At 40.8% G+C, this 22580-nt stretch overlaps 1 protein-coding gene across 14 annotated transcripts in view; it reads left to right on the top strand.

Moving 5' to 3' along the window:
* shank3b (SH3 and multiple ankyrin repeat domains 3b) overlaps window positions 1-15977 on the top strand; it is a 38167-nt gene extending 22190 nt beyond the window's left edge. For 8 of the 14 annotated variants that reach the window (XM_022671839.2, XM_049473215.1, XM_049473188.1 and 5 more), the window contains 16 exons: window positions 532-609; window positions 1449-1515; window positions 3618-3882; window positions 4823-4986; window positions 5950-6063; window positions 6339-6414; window positions 6552-6634; window positions 6735-6859; window positions 6957-7092; window positions 7810-7890; window positions 9357-9377; window positions 9773-9909; window positions 10002-10107; window positions 10225-12103; window positions 12317-12346; window positions 13536-15977. In XM_022671839.2, the coding sequence (XP_022527560.2) occupies window positions 532-609; window positions 1449-1515; window positions 3618-3882; window positions 4823-4986; window positions 5950-6063; window positions 6339-6414; window positions 6552-6634; window positions 6735-6859; window positions 6957-7092; window positions 7810-7890; window positions 9357-9377; window positions 9773-9909; window positions 10002-10107; window positions 10225-12103; window positions 12317-12346; window positions 13536-14118 (3945 nt within the window). In that variant the 3' untranslated portion in view covers window positions 14119-15977. Of the gene's footprint in view, window positions 1-531; window positions 610-1448; window positions 1516-3617; window positions 3883-4822; window positions 4987-5949; window positions 6064-6338; window positions 6415-6551; window positions 6635-6734; window positions 6860-6956; window positions 7093-7809; window positions 7891-9356; window positions 9378-9772; window positions 9910-10001; window positions 10108-10224; window positions 12117-12316; window positions 12363-13535 lie in introns of all 14 variants that reach the window. The other 6 variants (XM_049473197.1, XM_049473216.1, XM_049473206.1 and 3 more) reach the window with 6 other exon arrangements.
* Window positions 15978-22580: the final 6603 nt, after the last annotated feature.

The following is a 22580-nucleotide window of genomic DNA, read 5'->3' as shown; positions in this document are numbered from 1 at the left end:
CTGCTAAATCTATGTTTCTGTGCGTAATGTGAGACCCATGGAAAACCACCAAAAGTCGCCACCAAAAAAAAGTCACACACTCTAATATTTGGTTGGACCGCCTTTAGCATTGATTGCGACACACAGTCACTGCGGCATTGTTTCTATAAGCTTCTGCAATGTCTCAAGATTTATTTCAATCCAGTGTTGCTGGATTAATTTTTCACCAATAGCAGCAGCATTGATAATGGTAGAGTCTGACCGCTGCACAAAGCAGCTCTTCTCCATTCAGCACATCCCAAAGATTCTCAATGAGAATAAGTGACCTCTTTACTTAATCATCTGTATGTCCAAATCAGTCATGCTTATACTGTACCTGTAAATGCTCTGTACACTTGAACACCCTTTCCGTAATTATGCTGCATTTAACAAGATGTATATACATGTCTTCAACCCTACACCAGTATACCCTTTCCTCTCTCTGTGGCCTGAACCCGGCCCTTTTCTCCCTCCTCCTATTCCCCACCTTCAACCCCCATCTCCTCCCTGCAGGACAGCTGTGCCAGAGTGCTGCTGTTTCGAGGGGCAAATAAAGAAATCAAGAACTACAACAACCAGACAGCGTTCCAGGTAGAATTTTTAAATAATGCTTTTATGTTTGGTAACACTATTAGGGTTAAAACCTAAATTAGTACAGGCATGTGAGAATAGTGACATTAAGTATTATATGGTACGTTTTCTTGCCAGAGTGCAATGTGCATTACTTAATATTTTTTTATTACACTGACATGCCAAAAGTCATGGAACAGGAATTTGTATAGCAGGGGTTCTCAACTGCTCTCAGCATGGGACCCACATTGTCTCATGGTCATTAAGTCACAACTCACTTTTATAGAATACAAACAAAACACATTTATTTAAAAAAATAGCCTTCAGAAGCACATTATACATACATATGCATGCAAAGTGAATTTGCAAGCATTTATTTAAGAAGCTGAGGAGTTACTACAATAAAATTAATAAATCAACAAGGCCACAAAATGAGATATTTCATTTTCTTTTTTTTCCTCCCAATATAAAAGATGAGTACAAAATCAGATGAGCATGATTTTTTTTTGTATTTATTTTTTAAAAGCTGTCAGCAACCATTTTGGGTCCCGATCCACCTGTTGGGAATCGCTGTAGTATAGTATGCCATGACTTTTGCCATTCCCCAACAGAAGCTGCACTGAGCTGCGTGTAACATACTGTATCGTATGCATTTATACAATTTTATTAGATTTTTTTTGCAGTAGTGTATTCTTGAAAAAAAAAATATTCAGTGTTTTACCATATTGGCAAGAGTATCGTTATCAAGAAAAAAAAAAGAAATGTGATATTATTTTGGGGTCATATCGCCCAACCTTATTGCTGTTTCATGATTTTTCATTATATATGCTATAATACTAAAGATATGCATTAACTTTCAGGTGGCCATTATCGCAGGGAATTTTGACCTGGCGGAGATCATAAAGATCCATAAAACCTCAGATGTAGGTAAGTAAGAACTAATTTGGCCTTCTTATCTTTAGACCTTACATTGTGAGGTCAGGATATATTTACTAATGAACTCCCATATATGGCTCTTACAAGTGGTCCTTTCAGCATCTTTGGTAAACCTGACTCACATGCACAGGTGAAAGCAATCGAAATGCTGCTTTTTGGCTGAGTTTGTTCCATTAAGTGGACCTGAACAGGGAACCTTTTAACAATAATGGAATCGATGAGCACATAAAAAACACTCAAACATGTAATTGACTGCTTGGATTGCTGCATTATTCCCTGAGAGAGTGAAACTCCACAAATCATTATCAGCTTTACTATTAGAGATACTGTAAAAATTCGTACTCAGGATTGAATGTTTCTAAGAATAATAATCCCTATACAGTATAATTTTGTCAGTAAAAGAGAATACTGCTTTTACAAAATTTCCTAACAAGTTTACATCTTATTAACTAAATCACATTTATGTTAAACGTGCCAAAGAATTAATTTACTGATAATCTTACTGTTATTTTACACTATAAGGTGCACTTAAAATCTTTTAATTATCCCAAAAATTGCCAGTGCATCTTAAAATCCTTTGTAAGGAGCAGTAAAGCCACTCTGCTGTAGTACAATGTTATATAACCTCGGCTAGCACTGCTGGAGCAGCATTAGCATTAGTCGCTAACCGCGCTAAGCGCTAGCTCTTTAGCCATTCAGTGGTGAGTAGATTGGGTTGTAGCCTGCTGCTAACCCCGGCTAGCAATGCTGGAGCAGCTTTAGCATTAACTGTGCTAAGGGCTATCTCTTTGCTGTTAAAACACTTCGGGTTTGTCAGTGTAGCGCTGTCAGGGAATTAGAAACTTACCACGGCTTGTGATAGCAGTTAGCTGCTAATGATAATATTGTTGCACCCAGCTATAGTGAAAATCTTACTGTAAATAAACAGAAGCGATTTACTCACCCAAATAAACAGTTTTCAGGAGAGATATCTGTGTAGATTAACATCCTGCACTCGTTTGAAAATGGCTAGGACTGCTAACTGCAGCTGGCTAGCGGTGCTACCTGGTGCTGGGAATTGCTGCTAACTGGGTCTGGCTAGCGCTGCTAACCATGGCTGACTAGCCTAGCACTGCTAACTACAGCTGGCTATGTTGCTAACCGGGTCTGGCTAGCGCTGCTAACCAGCGTTGGGAATTGCTGCTAACCAGGTCTGGCTAGTGCTGCTAATCGCAACTGGCGAGCACTGCTAACTACAGCTGGCTATGTTGCTAATCGGTGCTGGGTAGCACTGCTATAGTCTGTAAAATATGGTATTAAACTTCACCAAAATAAATAAATAAATAGTTTTTCTTTATGAAACACCTTTAAATTTGATATATTAAAGACTAAAGGTTTCTCATTGCTCCAACCCAGCCAGAATAAAATGAATTAAATAAATTAAATTTACAGATTTTTTTTTGTAACGTCTTTATAATCTGTGTGTGCTCTCCTTGTAAATCTCAGTGCCCCTCTGTGTGATCTTGATGTAATCTGTGAGTCATCTGTTTGTAATCTCTATATGGTCTGTTGGTGTGGTTGTGTGGGTGTGTGTATGTGTGTGTTAAATACTATACCTGTGTTTCTGTGTATTCTCTGTATCGTGAAGTTTTTACTGCTCAATCTCTGGGTTGTCCATGCATTTTTTCTGTAACACCTGTTCCGTCCCTTTTCGCATTTTTTTGTTACCCTTTTGTGTAAACTTTGACTGCTGAGTGGGTATTATTCTCCATGCCTTAAGTTGGTATCAGACAATTTTGTTTTATTGAACAGGTTAGCATACTGATACTAATAAACCATACATATCTGATTTGCTTCTTATCATTTGAGGCATGCAGAATAATGCCCCAAGTATTTCACATCTATGTCCACTCCTGTTTGTGAGTGTGCAGTTGATGTGGGTGTGGGTGTGTGCGTTGTGTGTACATCTGTGTGGTGTAAACTCCTTGTGACCTGCATGTTTGCCCCCTTCTACAATTGCTCGGTGTTGTGCGCCGGGATCTCAGAGAATACACAGACATCTGACTCTGTGTAAACGTACGTGACCCTGGGTCGATGGTGTGTATGTGTGTGAGACTGTCTCTCTGTCGCAGTGCCTTTCAGGGAGAGCCCCTCATACTCATCACGGCGCCGCGGGGTGTGTGTGTCGCCACGCCGTTCCCTGATGCGTTCGGCCAGTGACAACGCTCTGGACGAGAGTCTGCCCGCGCCCTCGCCAGCCCCCTCCTTGCACAGCCTGCCTCCACTGGAGCCTGACGACACATCGCCTGTCCAGCGCAGCCCACAGGGGGTGCACACACACACGCGCAGCCTCAGGAGACAGACCCGTGGACACCTCAGGTGGGCCTAACCTGCCTTGTTGTGTTCATAAACTCTTGTTGGTTTAAGAATTTTGACTTTCTAAATTTGCAGAGTTTCTGCTGGTCTTTAAAATGTCTTATATTGTCTCAAATTTACTGTAAGTTTGCTGTAGGTATTACATTTTTAGGTGGTGTGTTTAATGCCGGTGAGAAAACACATACATTAGCTGTGAGTTACCAAGGAGAGAACTAAGGTTAGCGTAGAGCTAGCTAACGTTACTGGGGAGAGAACTAAGGTAAGTGTAGCGCTAGCTATCATTAGCAGCGAGTTAGCTACGTTACCGGGGAGAGAACTAAGGTTAGAATAGAGATAGCTAACATTAGCTGTGAGCTAGCTAACATTACCGGGGAGAGAACTAAGATTACCGTAGAGCTAGCTAACATTAGTGGTGAGTTAACTACGCTACGGGAGAGAGGGGAGAGGGTTAGCAGAGAGCTATCTAACATTAGTGACGAGCTAGCTAACCTGCTAACTTTCTACATCACAATGGACGAAAAATTGGAAACATTAAGTTTTTAAGTCTTAAATTATATTTATTGAGGTCTTTAAAACATAAAGAACATAAAGAACCCTGATTTGACTACAGATGTATAAGTATGGTGTCACATCAATGTCAAAAGTCGGGGATGCAGAAATATCAGGTGAAAAAAATGAACCTGTCTGTTTTAACATTTTGTGTGTGTAAATTTACTTCTCACAAGCGCAAATTTGAAACGGGAGCAAAAAATGGAATCGTGTGCGCGCTGAACAAAATATCGCTCCCGAGCTTCACTTTTCTCCCTCTCGGGTGTTGTTTTTTTATATAAGGCTCGATGGCCTTATATATATGATTCTATTTATTTCGAATTTTCAGATTTCACGGTGGCAGTTTAATAGAAATGTGTGTTTGTATGTGTACATGTTTATGTGTGTTTTGCAGCCCTGGTAGTCCTGTGCAGAGGGAGCCCAGTCCCCCTGCTGTATCGCGAGGGACAAAACGTAGACTGTACAGTGCTGTTCCTGGTCGTACCTTCATTGCTGTCAACTCACACACTCCGCAGGGTGAGGGTGAGATCACACTCAACCGCGGGGAGAGGGTCAAAGGTCAGTCTGTCTTCCAATATGTTAGGAGCACCCATCCTGAGTGTTCCAAAACAGGTTGCCACACAATATACATACATATACGTTTTGTAATAAGGATCTCATTACTCATAACATCAAATTAATATGCTTGAATATATACAATAAGATATACTGTGAGTAAACATGAATTAATCGGATCATTTCAGAAGACTCATGATTCATGCCTGCATGCTAAACATTAGGTTTGTTGATCATATTTTTGAAAAAGTATTTAAGTGGTCCAGCAGGCTACGCGCTGCCACTATCAAATCGCTGGTTCAAATCCAGATCATGCAGCTTGCCATCAGCTGCCTTAGTCTTGAGAGAGCACAATTGGCCTGGCTCTCTCTGGGTGGGTAGATGGTGCTCTTTCCCCTCATCACTCCTAGGGTGATGTCGATCAGCACAAGGCTGCGTCTGTGAGCTGATGTATCAGAACCGAGTCACTGCGTTTTCCTCCGAGCACACTGTGATGCTACTCAGCAATGCTGCATCAATGCTGCAATGCTTCACATGTGTCGGAGGAGGCATGTGTTAGTCTTTACCCGCCTTGTGTTGTGGCATCACTAGTGATGGGGGAATATACAGCTGAGTAGCGGTTGATTGGGTGGGACAATTGGCCTAGCTAAATTGGGAGAAAAATGGGAGAAAATTAGAAGAAAAAAAAAAAAAAAAAAGGATTTAAGGTTTTCATAGAACTGTGGTAGAAACTGACTTAAATGCACAAGAAGTAGAAATTCAAGTAAAACAATGCAAGTAAGAATATAACATCACATTCTTCATGCATTATCATTATTCATGCCACAAACCAACAACATGCAACCTGCACGTGTGGTAAAAAGTTGTCTAATTGTGAAAAATTAGGTGCCACATTGCTTTCAAGCATCTGAAAGGAACCGCTTTAAATTTTGTAAACAATGTTTGACGATTCTATTTATCTTTCAGTGTTGAGCATAGGTGAAGGAGGTTTCTGGGAAGGCTCAGTTAAAGGAAGAACTGGATGGTTTCCTGCCCACTGCGTTGAGGAGGTCCAGCTGAGACAGTATGACCCACGGCTAGGTCAGAGCACAGACACACACGCACACACACACACTTTTCTCTTAATGTCTTATTTCTTAAGGGATTATTAAATAATCTCAAATCTCAAACAATCTCAAGTATTCAATGTTTTGAATATATATTACTTAAATTATATTTAACTGATTTATTGGCTTATTCCATTTACATGTAAATTGAAACACATTCTATAACATTTTCTTTTCATTATTTTCTAATATAAGGTAAGTCTTGTGATAGAGTGTTCAAACAGTATATTATCCCTCATGCTCATGCAGAGACGAGAGAGGATCGCACCAAGAGGCTTTTTAGGCATTACACTGTCGGCTCCTATGACAACTATACCTCCTACAGGTACACTATCTCTCTTTGTACCTCACTCATCATCTTTGTCATTGTTCTTGCTTGTAAGAGAATGAATTTAAGGATAATTTAGGAATATAAGCGATAATAAATGTTTGTGTTATTGCTGACTTGCACCCATCTCCTAGTGATTATGTGATCGAGGAGAAAAGTGCCACGCTACAGAAGAGAGACAGTGAAGGATTTGGCTTTGTTCTACGAGGGGCTAAAGGTGAGCTACTCCTGCAAACATGCACACATACTAATACATACTAATAAACATGTGTCTATCACATGCTGAGAGTGACAGTATGTACGTTCTCTCTTTTCAGCTGAAACTCCTATTGAAGAGTTCACGCCGACTCCTGCATTTCCTGCCCTGCAATACCTGGAGTCAGTGGACTTGGAGGGGGTAGCATGGAGGGCAGGACTACGAACTGGAGATTTCCTCATAGAGGTGAAGAACCTAGTAAAAGAAAACACCTAATAAAAAAGTGTCTGTTTTTAAGAAAATTTAATTAGGGTTTTCTCTCTCTCTCTTATCCTTTGCTCAGGTGAATGGGGTGAGTGTGGTAAAAGTGGGACACAGACAGGTGGTCTCTCTGATTCGGCAGGGTGGGAGTCGTCTCCTTATGAAAGTGGTGTCAGTATCACGCAAACCTGACACTGGGGATGTTGTCCGCAAAAAGGGTAAATATTTATATACTTTTTTCAATTAAAAATAGTAAGGTCGACCAGAAACAATGCAACATTTGCTCTAAATAAACAGGAAAATGAATATTGTTGGTTTATTCTATAAACTAACGACAACATTTCTCCCAAATCCCTCCAAAAATACTTCCATTTAAATAATGCATGAAAAAAACAAGGTCAAATTCAAGTTTTAAGAGTTCAGAAATCAATATTTGTGGAAAAAAACTTTTTTAATCAGTTTTCATGCCTCTTTGCATGTTCCCCTCCACCATTCTAATGGACAACAGGTCTCAGTCAAAAAAGAATACACAAGAAACAAGACACGCGATGTCCATTACAATGTGTGCAGGGTCTAAAAGGGTTAAACATAACCTTTCTGAGAGGTCGCAGGCCGAGACAGAGTACATAGGTTCGAGTCTATTCGGCCTTTCAGTTATGCTCTGGTTCAGCCTAGGAGACACTGGAATAGGACAGATAGTTTAGAGTAGATCAATTAGGTGGAAAATGGGCGGTTTTGTCATTAAAAAAGAGCTGCAATCTTACTGCAAGCAGCCAGCAGGCTTCACCAGTAATGGCTTCACTTTTAAGAGACATTGCACCGTCCATTCTTTCTATAGTTATTTATGTGCCTGTAAGCTTTAATCCCTTTTTGATAATTGTGTTAAACTGCAGTGTATCTGTTAATGTCTCATTATTTGCCTGATGACAATTTAGCACCTCCACCTCCCAAGAGGGACCCCAGTACCAGTCTTACCCTGCGTTCTAAAAGCATGACTGCAGAACTGGAAGAGATGGGTAAGATACACACATCTTTTTGCACACTCACATACACACACAGACACAAACACATATACACACACTCACACACTCCTTGTAATTTGACGGTGCTCCCCTATTTCTGTGTTTAGAAGAAAAACAGCCTAAAGGATGGCACACAGGCTTGCAGAAACATTCTTCTCTTTAGACAGTAAAGCACAAAGAGCTGCATTTATCTTATCTGAGTCTGCTGGGTGACTGAATTTGGTCCACTGGGAGCAATGCAGCTTCACAGGAAAACCCTAAGTACTTGCAGGTGGCAATTTTGACAAATTAGCTTAGATACCGAGAGCGACACCTTAGCAGAGAGCATTAAAGTGGCAAATTGCATGTGAGATCAGCGGAAATGATCTGTGAATGCTTTTATTACTGGTCTAAGACGTGTGAATTGGGTTATTTTGGGTTTATTGTTGTTAATAATTTTATAATGTTAAATGCATTCTTGTATGCAGTTTTGCATACAACTTATAGACATATTTTCATATTGTGATATTTTATCAATAACGGGCATATTTTGCCAAATCTGTGCCATTTCTGTCCCCAGGAAATTACATGCATTAATGTGCACACAAAATAACTGTAAATATATTGTATTATTAAGCATATTGTCTTGTACACTGAACTAATTGCAAAAGTAAGATAAGTAAATTAAAAACATTAATAAAAACTACTTAGAACACTGAAAAAATAGCTTTTGTTATCTATCCCACTCTCTAAATACAAACTTTACCATGAAATGTTTCATAATAAATCCAAAATATGTACGTTAAAATACATATTTCAGTTTTGTCTCTGGGTTTCAGAGACTGTAACACATCACCACATCTGAAAAATCAAGTCACACCTACAACAGGAAATCACATCAGTTGGTTCTTCTGAAGATCATGGGAAGACCAAAATTAAGTTCTCTTATTTGTTTTTCTTATTTCGTATTGTAACTATGACTGTTACCCAAATAAATTATTAAATTTTATTTGTTTATTTTTATAATGCAAATTTTGAGAAAATCACTAGAATGTGCTTAGTGTCTTTATGCTTTTTTTTTGTCATACATATTAATAATTTAATTTGAACATGACCATTTCTTTAAAATATTTTTTTAGGGAAAATCAAAGAAATGAGTGGATATGCTTTTAAACATGCTTTTTAAATGTCACATGCGTTTTTTAACAGGACTAAGAAAAAATATTATAAAATAAATATATAAAAAAGATTTAATTTTTATAAAAAAAAAAACACTTGTGCATTTAAAAACGCAAGAAAATCAAAAACTGTGTATCAGTGCTTTGTTATTAATGAAAATGGGAACACCTCTGTCCAACATCTGTTTTTAACTGTAACACTATTCTTTGCCAACACTGAACTGAGCATCAAGGACACAGATTGTGTTGATTTTACAAGCTAAATCAGGCACTGTAGATTTGTTCCTGCTTCTTATCCACAAGCGTCAAGGAGAAGGAGGGGAGGTAAGACAAGACATTATCAACATGTCTTGATTCTGAGACTGGTTCTGTGGACTGGTGCTACATGTTGTTGTTCAGCATGTCATGTTGTGGGCCTACTTCTTCTCTTCATTTTGCTTGTGGGTGGTGTCATGAATTGTAAGTGTACAGTGTCTGTGTACAGTATTCCTGTGTGGTGTTTCCTGAAACATGAGTTGTAATATGTGTTTAAAAAAAAAAACATATGTGCCTGTATTCCTTGTTTTTGTGTGTTTATTACCGGTACTTGCAAAGGGAATTGAGAATGTTCTGTGTTTTTTTTTGTGTGAAATTTGTGACTTAATGAGTTTAGTTTATGGGGTTCACATGGGGTTCACTGGGGTTGTTTTTGAGAGTGTGTTTGTGTGTATTTCTCACAGAGAAGTTGGATGAGATGCTGAGCTCACCGAAAGAATCCGTAGTGGTGATGAGGCAGCGGCCCATGGAGGCAGACTCCAGAGCAGCCACTGTGAAACAGAGACCGACCAGCCGACGCATCACACAAGCTGAAATCAATGTAGGACATGCCTGAAATATATATTTTTTCTCTTTTTTATTAAAGTTTGTTTATTGTTATTACTAAGTATTATATTCTGTGTGTCTGTGCAGAATTTGTTTGAGAGGCAAGGGTTGCCAGTTCCTCCAGGAGTGACTTTAGGTATAGACAAAAGTCACATGCAGCTGCCCAGAGGAATGTCCAGGACCAAATCATTTGGTAAAACAGAATATAGAAACCTTGAATATTCTCCTATATTTAGAACCCAATTGTTGGTCACACAGTGTGCATAGTTTTATTTACTTTATAAATACTTTATAACTTGCTTTTTTTAAGGTGCACCAGAGGATGAGAGAATATCTGCTTTGATTGGGGAGCATCGTTTCCCAAGAAGCTCTTCAATGACTGACAGCTTCCGACAAGACAGCATCCCTCCCCCTCCTCAAACTGCTCCACCTCCACCTCCGACACCTTACTTCCTGGACTCAGGTCCTCCTCCATCTTTCTTGCCACCTCCACCCCCAACACGCACATCCAATCAGAGCCGTTCAAGCTTCCGGCCAGGGGCAGAACCCAAGATTCACGGTCCAGTCACGACAGACCGTCAGCGCAAAGCTCGCTCTATGATTATTCTTCAGGACACAGCCCACCTGCCAGTAGAGCCAGCTCCCATTCCCCGGCCAGCGACACCTACCTCTGGGGCTGCTCCTCCTGAGCGCGGTCGTAGACGCGGCCAGCCTGTCGAGAACCCTTACGCCAACGTGGGCCGCTTGAGTGCAGTCTATACCCCTGCCAAGCCCCAACGCAGGAAAAGTCCGTTGGTCAAACAAGGCCAGGTGGAGGAGGGGGCGTCTGCCCAGGCTGGTCGGGATCCCTCTCCTCTAGGAGGACAACGAATCCCGCACAGCAGCCGAGCCGAGCTGTTCCAGCAGCAGGTGCTCTCTGAGAGAGCCAGGATCACACCTCCAGGGGCTCGCCGAAGGCCCAGCGTGTTCCTCTCTGTGGAGGGGAGCACCACAGAACCTCAGACTACCCCCTTGCTATCACAGTCGCACTCTGTGGACGAACTAGCAGAACTGCCTCCACCAGCACCCATGCTTTCCCCTGGCCCTCCACCAGGGGGTTCGACCTTTATTCACCCTCTCACAGGACGGCCTCTGGACCCCTCCTCCCCATTAGCACTTGCACTGGCAGCACGAGAGCGTGCCCTTAGTGGCCGGACCACGCCCACTCCAACGCCTACACCTTCGCCATCACCCACTCAGGGTAGAGCAGTGGAGAGACCAGAGACAGAGGGAGGTGTCACACCCCCTGCTGCTCTCGAGGCCCCATCCTCTGACACCTGGAGGGAGGAGCCTGTCAGTATCACTACGGAAACGGCTAGTCAGGTAACCAGCGGCAGCCCAGGATCTGGGCGAAGTTTGGAAGAGACGTTGGTTCCACCCACCGTGCAGATTGTCCAGCCAGCGCTGATGGACACAGAGCACAGCCAACCTGCAGTTCCGCCTTCCATGCCTTCACCCGCCCCGACCCTCTCGACTTTAGCAGGGCGGAGTATGACCATGAGCTCTGAGGAGGAAGCTGAGCCCTACACAGTTACATTACCCCCTGCACTTCTCTCATCCAGCGATGAAGAAACCCGGGAGGAACTCCGCAAAATTGGCATCGTTCCTCCCCCTCAACCCTTCGCCAATGGCCTTCTAATGAAGGAAGCACCCAAAGCCACTCTCAACATTTCTCCAGGGGCATCACGGCCTTCCATAGCCAAGACTTCCTCTGGCAAAGCAAGCGATTCCACGGCAGACTCCGGCGTCGAGGACCCTCACATGGAGACCACAAGTACTGTATCCACGGTCTCTAGTATGTCCACTTTGTCTTCGGAAAGCACTGACTCTGCCCATGCCAGCAAGCCACGTTGCGGGGTGGGGCGTGGCCGCCCCGCCCATCTCAGGGACCCACTGCTTAAACAGTCATCAGATAGCGAGCTGCTTCCGCACCCACCCAGCACAGGCCCTGCCCGCCCACGTTACCTGTTCCAAAGACGCTCCAAACTCTGGGGCGAGGAGCCCAGGGCTCAAGTTGGCCTAGGCGATGATAGTAGACCTGCCGCGATGGGAGCGGAGTTACTGAGTAAAGATACACATTCTCTGGGAGAGGAGCCACCAATGGGAGCACCCCTGGACCCTGGCAGGAGATCACCAGTGGGCGGCGCCAGGTAAGATATTCCTGTGAGTCCCACAAATACCACAAATATCCTTCACATTTGGCACAGTTGCATGAAGCACAGCAAAACTTCCTACACCTTAGTAACACACCACCACTGTACACAGCTGTTGAACTCACATCACATCTTGAACACACATCTTGTCCACACAGCCCGTTTTATTGTGTAACACACTTGTGTGTGTGTCTCTATATGTCCTTGCAGATGTGAGGAGAATGGAGAAGAGAGTAAATCGTAGGTTTTTAGCTCTGTGGGTAAAAACAACTCTTCGTCCAACTAACGTTCTGTTTCACTAAAACTCCTTAACTCCTAACTAAGCTGAAGTAGATAAGCACTGCTCTCACTGCAGGACTCATTAACCTGAGCTCTTATAAAAATAAATGTATAATGTGTATCTGCAACTTACTCTAGTAGATCTTTGTGCTTAGACTTGTTGCACTTTCAAAGTGCAGTATTTCACCTAAGCTCAAGTTAAGGTGGGATTTAACTTCTAGTTAACTTTCGTAAGTTTTTAAATTGTATGTGTAGTTCATTATATATTAATCAATAGAAAGAACTGCATACTAACTATTACAGAACTAATTATATGGCCTTTGCACAAATGATGTAAGCAACTAAAGCCCAATCCTATTTCACCACTTGGCCCTACCACTTACCCCTACTCCTCCTTGTCGAGTGTAACCCTTCCCCTTTAGAACATAGTTACAAAGGGAAAAGGGTGAAATACTCCCACTAAGAATTGAGACAACCCTTCAAGCACCTGATACGTCATCAGGAGCACCAAAGTTTAGTAACTGAGCTGCTGCTGGTAAACTACTTTAGGGCTTTATTGTATATCTTTAAAAAGGGGGGAGGTGGTGCAGAAATTAATTATTATTGTCCATTCCTTAATTCCTCTGTGAGGAGGAGCTAAAATGAGCTTTTATTTTATTTTGTTTTATTTTTCCATTCTGCCTTAAAAGCTGCAGCCCCTGCCGCCTGTTGCATCATTTAAGGTGGAACGGAAAAGTTGAGACAAACTACAAGCGATCTTTTTTATGCTTGTTATGAAGAATTTGGCTATAAAATATTGAAACTACTCATTAAACTTTGGTAATAAATGTGCTAATGATTTTTTTTGTTCGCTTGTTCCACCATGTTACCAGTGATTCTCATACCCCTCGTTTTGATGTGTTCATCTAAAAAAAAAATCACTGTATGAAGGGTTATAAGCCCTATTCCTTTCCCTTAATCTACCCCTCCAGCCTAACAGGAATCGGAAAAACTGAGGGGTAGGGCCAAGTGGTGAAATGAAATCCTAAACCTGTTCTTAAATGTCAGTCTTTCCGCTTCCTGCATTTTAAATGCCTTTAACTGAGATTTTTGTTTTTTGATGGTCACACTTAAACCACTTTATTTCCACACCCTCATTTATGCCTGTCAGACTCTTCAGTAGCCTTGGGGAGCTCCACACCATCTCTCAGAGGAACTACGGCACCACTTTCACCATACGTCCTGGTAGCCGATATCCAGTGACTCGCAGGACACCCAGTCCCGGAGCCACCCCAGAGCGGAGCGAACCCCTGGGGCCCGTTCGCACTTTTGGCCCTCACCACCACCATCACCACCATACTATCCTCAAGTCGTCCAGCCTGAGTCTGCCGCAGGAGCCCAAGGAGGTGCGTTTTGTCATGCGGAGTGCCAGCGCCCGTGCCCGCAGTCGCTCACCTTCCCCTTCGCCCTGCGCCTCCCCCTGTCCTTCCCCAGTACTGGGCGCCCCCCTCCTGGCCTTGAGGCCCTTCAGACAGCGTCCCCTGGCACTGTGGAGTAAGTATGATGTGGGCGAGTGGTTGGAGAGCGTGGGACTAGGGGAGCATCGCGCCCGCTTCTTGGAGCATGAGATCGAAGGCGCCCATCTACCTGCCCTCACCAAGGACGACTTGGCGGAACTGGGGGTGACGCGAGTGGGCCACCGGATGAACATAGAGCGTGCACTCAAACAGCTATTGGATAGTTCAGGAGCATGATGTGTTCTAGAGTATACTGTTCAACAAAGTCCTTGCCAAATTGTACCACTTTTACTTGCAGGCCACTTCCAGATCTTCTACTCTTCTACAAACCTCAGCTAAACGTGTCCTTAGCTTCACACAGCCCCACGTTTGCTCAGTTTACAGATTTTACTCTCAACCACCACACACTACTCTCCACTACTGAATATTCCAACCCACTTACTAGACTTGTTTTTTTTAACATAACACTGACATCCAAGCACATTTCCGAATCTTAAGCCCTTATTTAATGTCTGCAGGCCTGTCGTGCTGTGTTGTGGTCCACAGCTGCAGATGGAAAATCATTAAAATGATTAATGGGCAGTGAGAACCAGGGAGTATTAGGAGTTTATAATTTTGATTTTATAGTAAAACAACTGAGATTATAGCCATTTTTAACTACCATCATATATATAAAGTCAGGAATTGTAAGTGTGTAATCATGCTGAACAAAGTACAAATTACACTTAGATACGTGTGGGTGCTGTACTGTAAAGAAGACCATTATGGATATTTGTACCTCACACATATGAATTGGGAGCAAAAAAGCCTGCATACTTTTTAATGCCAATGCTTCCAAGTGCCCAGGGTTTACAGTTTATGATATTAAGTCACAGAAGTGGTGGTCACAAAATAATGCCATGCCGGTGGCTTCATATACAGAATCTAGACTATACATTTAGTGTACAAGTCAGAGCGTGAAAGAGTCAAGCGACAATCTCCCCTTAAAGGTGCACTATGTGGAGATGAACTTCTAAGCATCCTTTTGCTTCCAGAGTCAGCCATTGTTGTTGATACACTTTTCTTGTGTGTTTTTGATTGAACTGATTTGATATTAATTTACCATTCATCCATGATATTCGTAACAATGCACATGCTTTTGTAGCATTGATAAAAACGTGTGGTAGGATCTTAAAAATTAAGAGCTCTTGGTTATTCTTTTGACAGTTTATGATGTTTAGTAAACTTTAGTTTAGTAAAAAAAAAAAAAATCCAACATAATGCACCTTTAATCCTGACACAACCTTTCATAATACAAGCGTGGCCTTGATATAATACTGCCGCCATCTAAATTTGATAAAGAAGAATATTTTCAGTGAATTTTATATGTATATGATATATATGGGCTTATATATTCAAAGAGGAGAATGTATGAGTGTTAACTGAAATATGTGTCTTATGCCCTGTGCGATTGTGTTCATTTGGTCATATTTTATCTTTGTTATATTAAATATTAAGTAACGACTTAAGCCCAAACCTAGTTACTCTCTTCCCCATAGTATTTCTTGTGATTTCTTAGAGCTAACATATCTAGAATAAAGCAAAAACACATTTCTTCATTATAGAAATGCATAAGTTAAAAATGTTGAAACACCCTTCGGTTTTTGTTATGTATGAATAAATGTGAGGTGAGATTGTATATTGACTATTTATTTATATCAGAGAGGCATTTAAATACTATGGGGAGTAGGTAGCACTTTTTATGTTACCTTTTGTCTTCTATATGGAATAACAAGGTAATTCACTGTCATGATTTAATGATGATTTGTAACACTTGATTAATGGAATGTTATTTTGTGTAATTGCTAAATTTGGAATTTCATTTCAATATAGGCTTTGGTTGAGATTTTGGTTCAGATATTACGTACAAAGGTTCTGCTACTTTAAGGGCTTAAAAAGTAATAATTAAAAACCATGGTAGTATTACAGTATTTTTTATGCAGATGTGAATTAATACTTGGGTAGTAACATCTCAGGAGAGAGGAAGAATGTATGTATGCCATATTATTGGGATTTATTACCAAACAAGAAAACTAGAGTCAATTTCTAACTATCAGAGCAATGAAATATATAATATATAATGCTTGAAAAGAAATGTGAAGCTTTTCGGTTTATGTTTGAAAAGAATCGAATTGAAACTGTGAAAATCAAGCTTCTTGTAACGATGCTGTGTAATTTAGAGCCATTGGAGTCTAAAGTTAAAACACTATTATCTTTGATATTTCTGTGGATGGCCCTGAACTGTCTGACACTATTTTAGAAAGGTCCAGCGCAGCGATGTGCTTAGAAGTTCTCCAGTCTTTTTATAATAACCAAAGTTCTTTAAGAGCTGCTCTTTAACCAGAGCGATTTAATCGTAGTGCAAAACACAGGATACATTTTACTAAAGATTCTGTTCGACCGTCAATCTGGCTTTAGGATTCTACCATGGAAATCAGTCAGACCCACACTTGTCTGTCATCCAGATGATAAATTTGCACAACGTGGAGGGTGCTACTTTTTATAAGCCATCTGCATAGAACACTGCTGTTCTCTCTCTCTCTCTCTCTCTTCTGCTCTCTCTCTGTCTCTCTTCTGCTCTTTTCTCTCTCTCTCTCTCTCTCCCTCTCTCTCTCTCGCTCTTTCTTCCTGTCAGATGCTCAGTCTGCTAAAGCACAGAACGAGACAGGTTAGCTTCATCCACAGCACCAGTCAGTGGTTTGAACTTCTAATTATCTAATTAAATATGTTTTTCACCATCTTAATGAAAAGGCTTGTTATTGAATGTTTGAAACTTTTGAGTTTTTCTAACTTGAATCATAAACGGCTGTGGTTAGAGGTTTACATACACATACAATGTTTAGATATATATATATATTTTCCCATTTTCTTTCCAATTTACACAGCCAATTACCCAACCCACTCTTCAGGGCTCTATCACTAGTGTTGCACAAAAACCAGAAAGGTGAAGACTAGCACATGCTTAACACCTTGCTATGGTACACTGTTCTTATGAATGAATGCCTTTACCTTTACGTTCCCAAACATAAAATCTGACCATAAATCATTCCTCCCGAAGAGTGGTTAAACTTTAGTCAAGCATAAAGGTGTTGATTTTGGATCAGGGGCTTCTTCCCTTGATGCAATTATTTCAGTTAATGGTGATATTAAACTTGTTTGTTTGTAGGTAGCGACTCTGATGTTCCAGCAGCTTCTAGTTCATGGTGGGTCTTTAGTGGTTCAGTGGTTCTTGGGTTGTTTCTCACCATGCGATCCAGTTTGGATCTTCTTCCAGACGTTGAGTGGCTACACCTACCAATTAACTTGTACTTAAATACAGTTGCTGGAATTGATGACCTTTGGAATCTGCAGTCGTTTAGAAATGGATCCAAGTAAAATTCCTAAATCAAAGATCAACAGTAGTGCAACATAATTCTATAACACTTCAATAAATACAACAAAAGCCCATTGTTTTGGTCAATCCGATAAATGGTTAAAACTATTTTTTTCTGACAACACAGAAAAGCAACCAGTTGTAGCCAATCATGATCACTAACAGGAATATAAGCAGAGTTGGTCACAGTGGAGTAAAAATATTTTTTTATCACTGAATATCACTGAATTAATAAGAATAAAGTGGGGGTGCTGATTAGTCCAATGGTCCAAAGCACAGGCACTATGATTGGGAGATTGCTGGTTTGAATCCTGGTCATGCAGCTTGCCATCAGCTGCTCTCTCTGGGTGGGTAGATGGCGCTCTTTACCCTCATCACTCCAAAGGGTGATGTCGATAAGCACCGGCGTCTGTAAGCTGATGTATCGGAACTGAGTTGCTGCGCTTTCCTCTGAGCATGCTGGCTAAACAGTAATCCTGCATTAGCAGCAGTTTGAAACAAGGCGGAGTCTGACTTCACATGTATCAGAGGAGGCATGTGTTAGTCTTCACCCTCCTTGTGATGGGGGATATACAGCTGAGCAGCAGCTGAATGGGTGTGACAGTTGTGCTAAATTGTGAGAAAATGGGAATTATATGCACAATTTTGAGATTTTTTTCTGTTAAAACTGTATGTTTTACATTAATTCTTCCCCTGAAGTCCAATAATTCCTGATCCATGGTGAGTGTATGTAAACCTTCCACTACACTTGTAAGAAATGACGAGTTTATAAAAATACATGATTTTTAAAAACATCACAGGTGGCTCGGTGTAAAGCCTTGTTGGGAGAAAACCAAAACATGTTTGATTTTGTCTTTTTGTCACTTCAATGGGTTTTGACTATTACTGTTCACTTACAGTACATTTACAATTATTATTAAATCTAAACTTCTGACTGGCACTGTATGCTTGATTGCACCCTGCCAGTGATAGTGCACAACTGCCCACCTCTGTATTTTTAAGTATAATGCAGGGAATGACAGATGTCCATTGTGTGCAAAAGCTGAAAAAGCTGCTGGAAAAAAAACATACTCAAACTTACTACGTCCTACAACTCAAAGGACCTCTTCATTTGGACTTTAGAATTTTTTATTGAGATTTTTTTGTATTTGCTGTACAACTTCTGAACTTTGTTTTGTTTTTAGAGAATATTGGCCCATATTTATCAGACATCCTGGAGTAAGAGTGCTGATCCAGGATCTGTTAAAGTTTACTGAGTAATCTAGTAGATAGTAGACAGCTGATGAGAGGTGATCATACAGCTCTGAAAAAAAAATAAGAGACCACAAAAAATTGTGAGTTTCTTTGATTTCTCTGGAATATAATTAAGAGGAAGGTGGATGTTTGTTTGTTTTTGATTTTTTGCACCAGGAGTGGCATAAAGTTATCCAAAAGCAGTGTGTAAGACTAGTGGAGGAGAACATGATGCCAAGATGCATGAAAACTGTGATTAAAATCCAGGGTTATTCCACCAAATATTGATTTCTGAACTCTTAAAACTTTATAATTATGAATTTGTTTTCTTTGCATTATTTGAGGTCTGAAAGCTCTGCATCTTTTTTGTTATTTCAGCCATTTCTCATTTTCTGCAAATAAATGCTCTAAATGACAGTTTTTTATTTGGAATTTGGGAGAAATTTTGTCTGTAATTTATAGAATAAAACAACAATGTTCATTTTACTCAAACATAAACCTATAAATCACAAAATCCGAGAAACTGATTTAGAAACTGAAGTCTCTTATTTTTTCCAGAGCTGTAGATCAGTACTTTTATTCTGAGATGCTTGATAAATGAGGTCTGTTGTACCCAACAATAAGCTGTTTTATCACTGAACATTGCTCAGGCTGTGAGATTATATTAGGTGATCTAGCACCCTCTTGTGGGTGGAGTAAAGGCGTCAGGTCCATTTTGTGTGTGTTAATCAAATTCCAAGGTTTCAATCCTGGAGCACCACAGAATTGCATGGTGTTTGAACACACCTGATTCAGCTAATGAAGGGCTTGATAATTAGCTGATGAGCTGGACCTGGTGTGTTAAAGCAGGGGGAAAAACACTTAAGTTCTGCAGTGTTCTGAATGGCAGGAGTGGAACTAGAGAATCATTATCTAAAGCAATCGAGGCAAACATGCAAAGAGTGAAATTGATGTTAATGATAACGTCTGTGAACTGTAGTTAATTATGATGTTAGCTTTAAAAGGTGTTGGAAGGTCAGTCACTTTTATTTTAAATAGATCAAATGTTTTTCTTTTTCTTTTTTTCTTAGAACCTCCAGTATGTGAGCGTGAGTAAAGACATCATGGCCTTCAAGGACCGTTCAGTTTCTATCCATTTATCTGTTCCTACTTAATTTATGGCTCACAGTCCAAGGGAGGTGTTTATGTTTCCCACCATGTAAAACAGTGTTTTTGATAAAGGAAACATGATGAAACCTTGATGAAAAGTCTGAATGCATTACCTTCTCATTTAAAAAAAAAAAAAGACCATTGAAGCTGCTGGGCAGAGTGTGTCCATGATGATGCATTATGAGTCACTGCTTGCTCTGCTCTGGTGACGTATTTAAGTATTTCAACCAGTGACTGAAGAGTGCTTCATGTTCAGTGAAATGGGCAGGATTAGCCTGCATTAACACTTACATACTAGAGCAGGATTTTTTGAGCACCTTAAAATATAAAACACTGGTCCAGAATCAAAATCAGCACTCCTGAATTGACGTGCTTTGTGAAATACCACATCTAATCTGGTCTCAAAACCAAAATACTCTGAATAGTTAGAGCTACACTGTTATCAATTAATCCACACAGACCCTTTAAAAGATGTGTAAAGTAACATTCAGCTCTGGAAAAAAATATAGAGAACACTTCAGTTTCTGAATCAGTTTCTCTGATTTTGCTATTTATAGGTTTATGTTTAAGTAAAATTAACATTGTTGTTTTGTTCTATAAACTATGGCCAACATTTCTCCCATTTGTCAAATAAAAATATTATCATTTTGAGCATTTATTTGCAGAAAATGAGAAATGGCTGAAATAACAAAAAAGATACAGTTTTCATGCCTCTTGGCAAGTTCTCCTCCACCAGTCTTACACACTGCTTTTTATGCCACACCTGGTGAACAATTCAAGCAGTTCAGTTTGGTTTGATGGCTTGTGATCATCCATCTTCTTCTTGATTATATTCCAGAGGTTTTCAGTTTGGTAAAATAATAAAAAAACTCATTTTTTTATCTAGAGCCGTATATTGGGCATCCTGAGAGCAACATGTGAAGTTCAGAAATTCAGAAATTATTTTATTAATTTTCCCATTTTTGTTTGGATCATCAAATAAAATGCAGAAAATACAAACCGTTTTTTTGTTTTTAAATTCAAAAACGAAAAACTTTTTTTTTTCGATTTTGATTTTCAATTGAATATCAGATGAACGAATGATACACAGATTTATTCTAGCTACACTGCAAAAAATCCATCGGCAAAAACTAGACAAAATATATGCAAATAGGACAAATATATGTATTTTAAGTTAAAAAATCTGCCAATGGGGTAAGCAAAATTTTCTTAGTAAGATTTCTTACAAAAAGCAATGGCAAGGTCTCAAAATGAGTGAAGTAACACCTAAATTAAGCCAAAAGTCACTGTTTTTGGACACAAGGATCAGATTGATTGCTGCTTGATTGTGCTTATTGTAAATTCGAATTACTTAAAATATGGTACAAATTCTAAGTAAGAATAATTAAGATAATTATCCATAAAATGAGCAAAATAATCTAACACTTACACAATGCTTAGTAAGACAAAAAGTCTTATTAGAGAAGAAAATAAGATTTATTGCCTTAAATTGAGAAAATTATTTATCCATGTGTTGCCACATGGATAAATGCCACATGCCACATCCAGCAAACATGCCCACACTGGGCCAATGAGGGCCCAATGTGGGCCAACACATCGGCCCCGTATGGGCAGCCCACATCGGGCCATTGGGGATTTGCACATCGGTGCGATATCGGCCCCACGCCATCGGCCCCATATGGGCAGCCCACATATATCCTACACTGGCCCTTCAGGATGTAAAATGGTGCAGGCTGAATTTGGGCTGACCCACACTGGCTCTGCATGGGATTTGTGTAGGCATGCTAAAGTGTTTTGCCCACATATATCCTACACTGGCCCTTCAGAGTGTGAAATGGTGCAGTGCACTGGCTCTGCATGGAATTTGTGTGGGCATGCCAGAGTGTGGGTTGCCCACATTTAACCCACACTGGCCCTTCAGGGTGTGAAATAGTGCAGGCTGAATTTGGGCTGACCCACACTGGCTCTGCATGGGATTTGTGTAGGCATGCTAAAGTGCAGGTTGCCCATATATATCCCACACTGGCCCTTCAGGGTGTAAAATGGTGCAGGCTGAATTTGGGCTGACCCACACTGGCTCTGCATGGGATTTGTGTGGGCATGCCAGAGTGCGGGTTGCCCACATATAACCCACACTGGCCCTTCAGGGTGTGAAATGGTGCAGGCTGAATGTGGGCTGACCCACAGTGGGCCTGCCTGGGATTTGTGTGGGCGCATCAAAGTGTTGGCTGTCCAAATAATTCCCACACTGGGCCTACAGGGGCATTAATGCACTGGACCAGTTCAGGCTAGCCCACAGCGGCCTTTTATAGGATTTGAGTGGGCCAGCCAATGGACAGGCTGCCCACAGAAAACCCATGTTGGGCCTGTTTGGAATTTTAATGGGCTAGCCCCTGCCCACAGTGCCCGCACTTAGCCCACGAAGGGCCAATGTGTAGCTTTTTGCTGGGATGACATGACCACAAATAGAGCAAAGCATAAACCACAATACAAAGTCTTTTAAAAATCAGCTATTATCAGAATAGGGCTGCTCAGAGTGGATATTCTATGTATTATACATGCATGGGGAAACCTGAGGAAAACAAATTACAATGGCACTCCAGTAGTGGGGCCTCTTCCACAATTTGGCAACCTCTCTTCCCATCATTCTTCCCTCAGCTGACCTAAGAGCCTAATTCAGTTTACCAACAGCCAGAATCAAAAGATCAAAATTATGAAAACGAAATTAACCACTCATTTTTCTATGTTTTCTTTACAATGCTGTTTTTTATATTTAAAGAAATGTCCACAGAAATGTTGCCTACCTCCCTGTCTATATGGTAGATCCCAACCATTAAAAAAATCCTCCCCTCAGGACGCAGCAGTGGTACAGCCGCTCTGGATGGCAGAACAGGCAACGTTATTC

This window comes from Astyanax mexicanus, chromosome 2 (genome assembly GCF_023375975.1).
Source record: "Astyanax mexicanus isolate ESR-SI-001 chromosome 2, AstMex3_surface, whole genome shotgun sequence".
Lineage (NCBI taxonomy): Eukaryota > Metazoa > Chordata > Actinopteri > Characiformes > Acestrorhamphidae > Astyanax > Astyanax mexicanus.
Note: the sequence above shows the minus strand (reverse complement) of the source record. Positions and strands in the feature narration are given on the sequence as shown.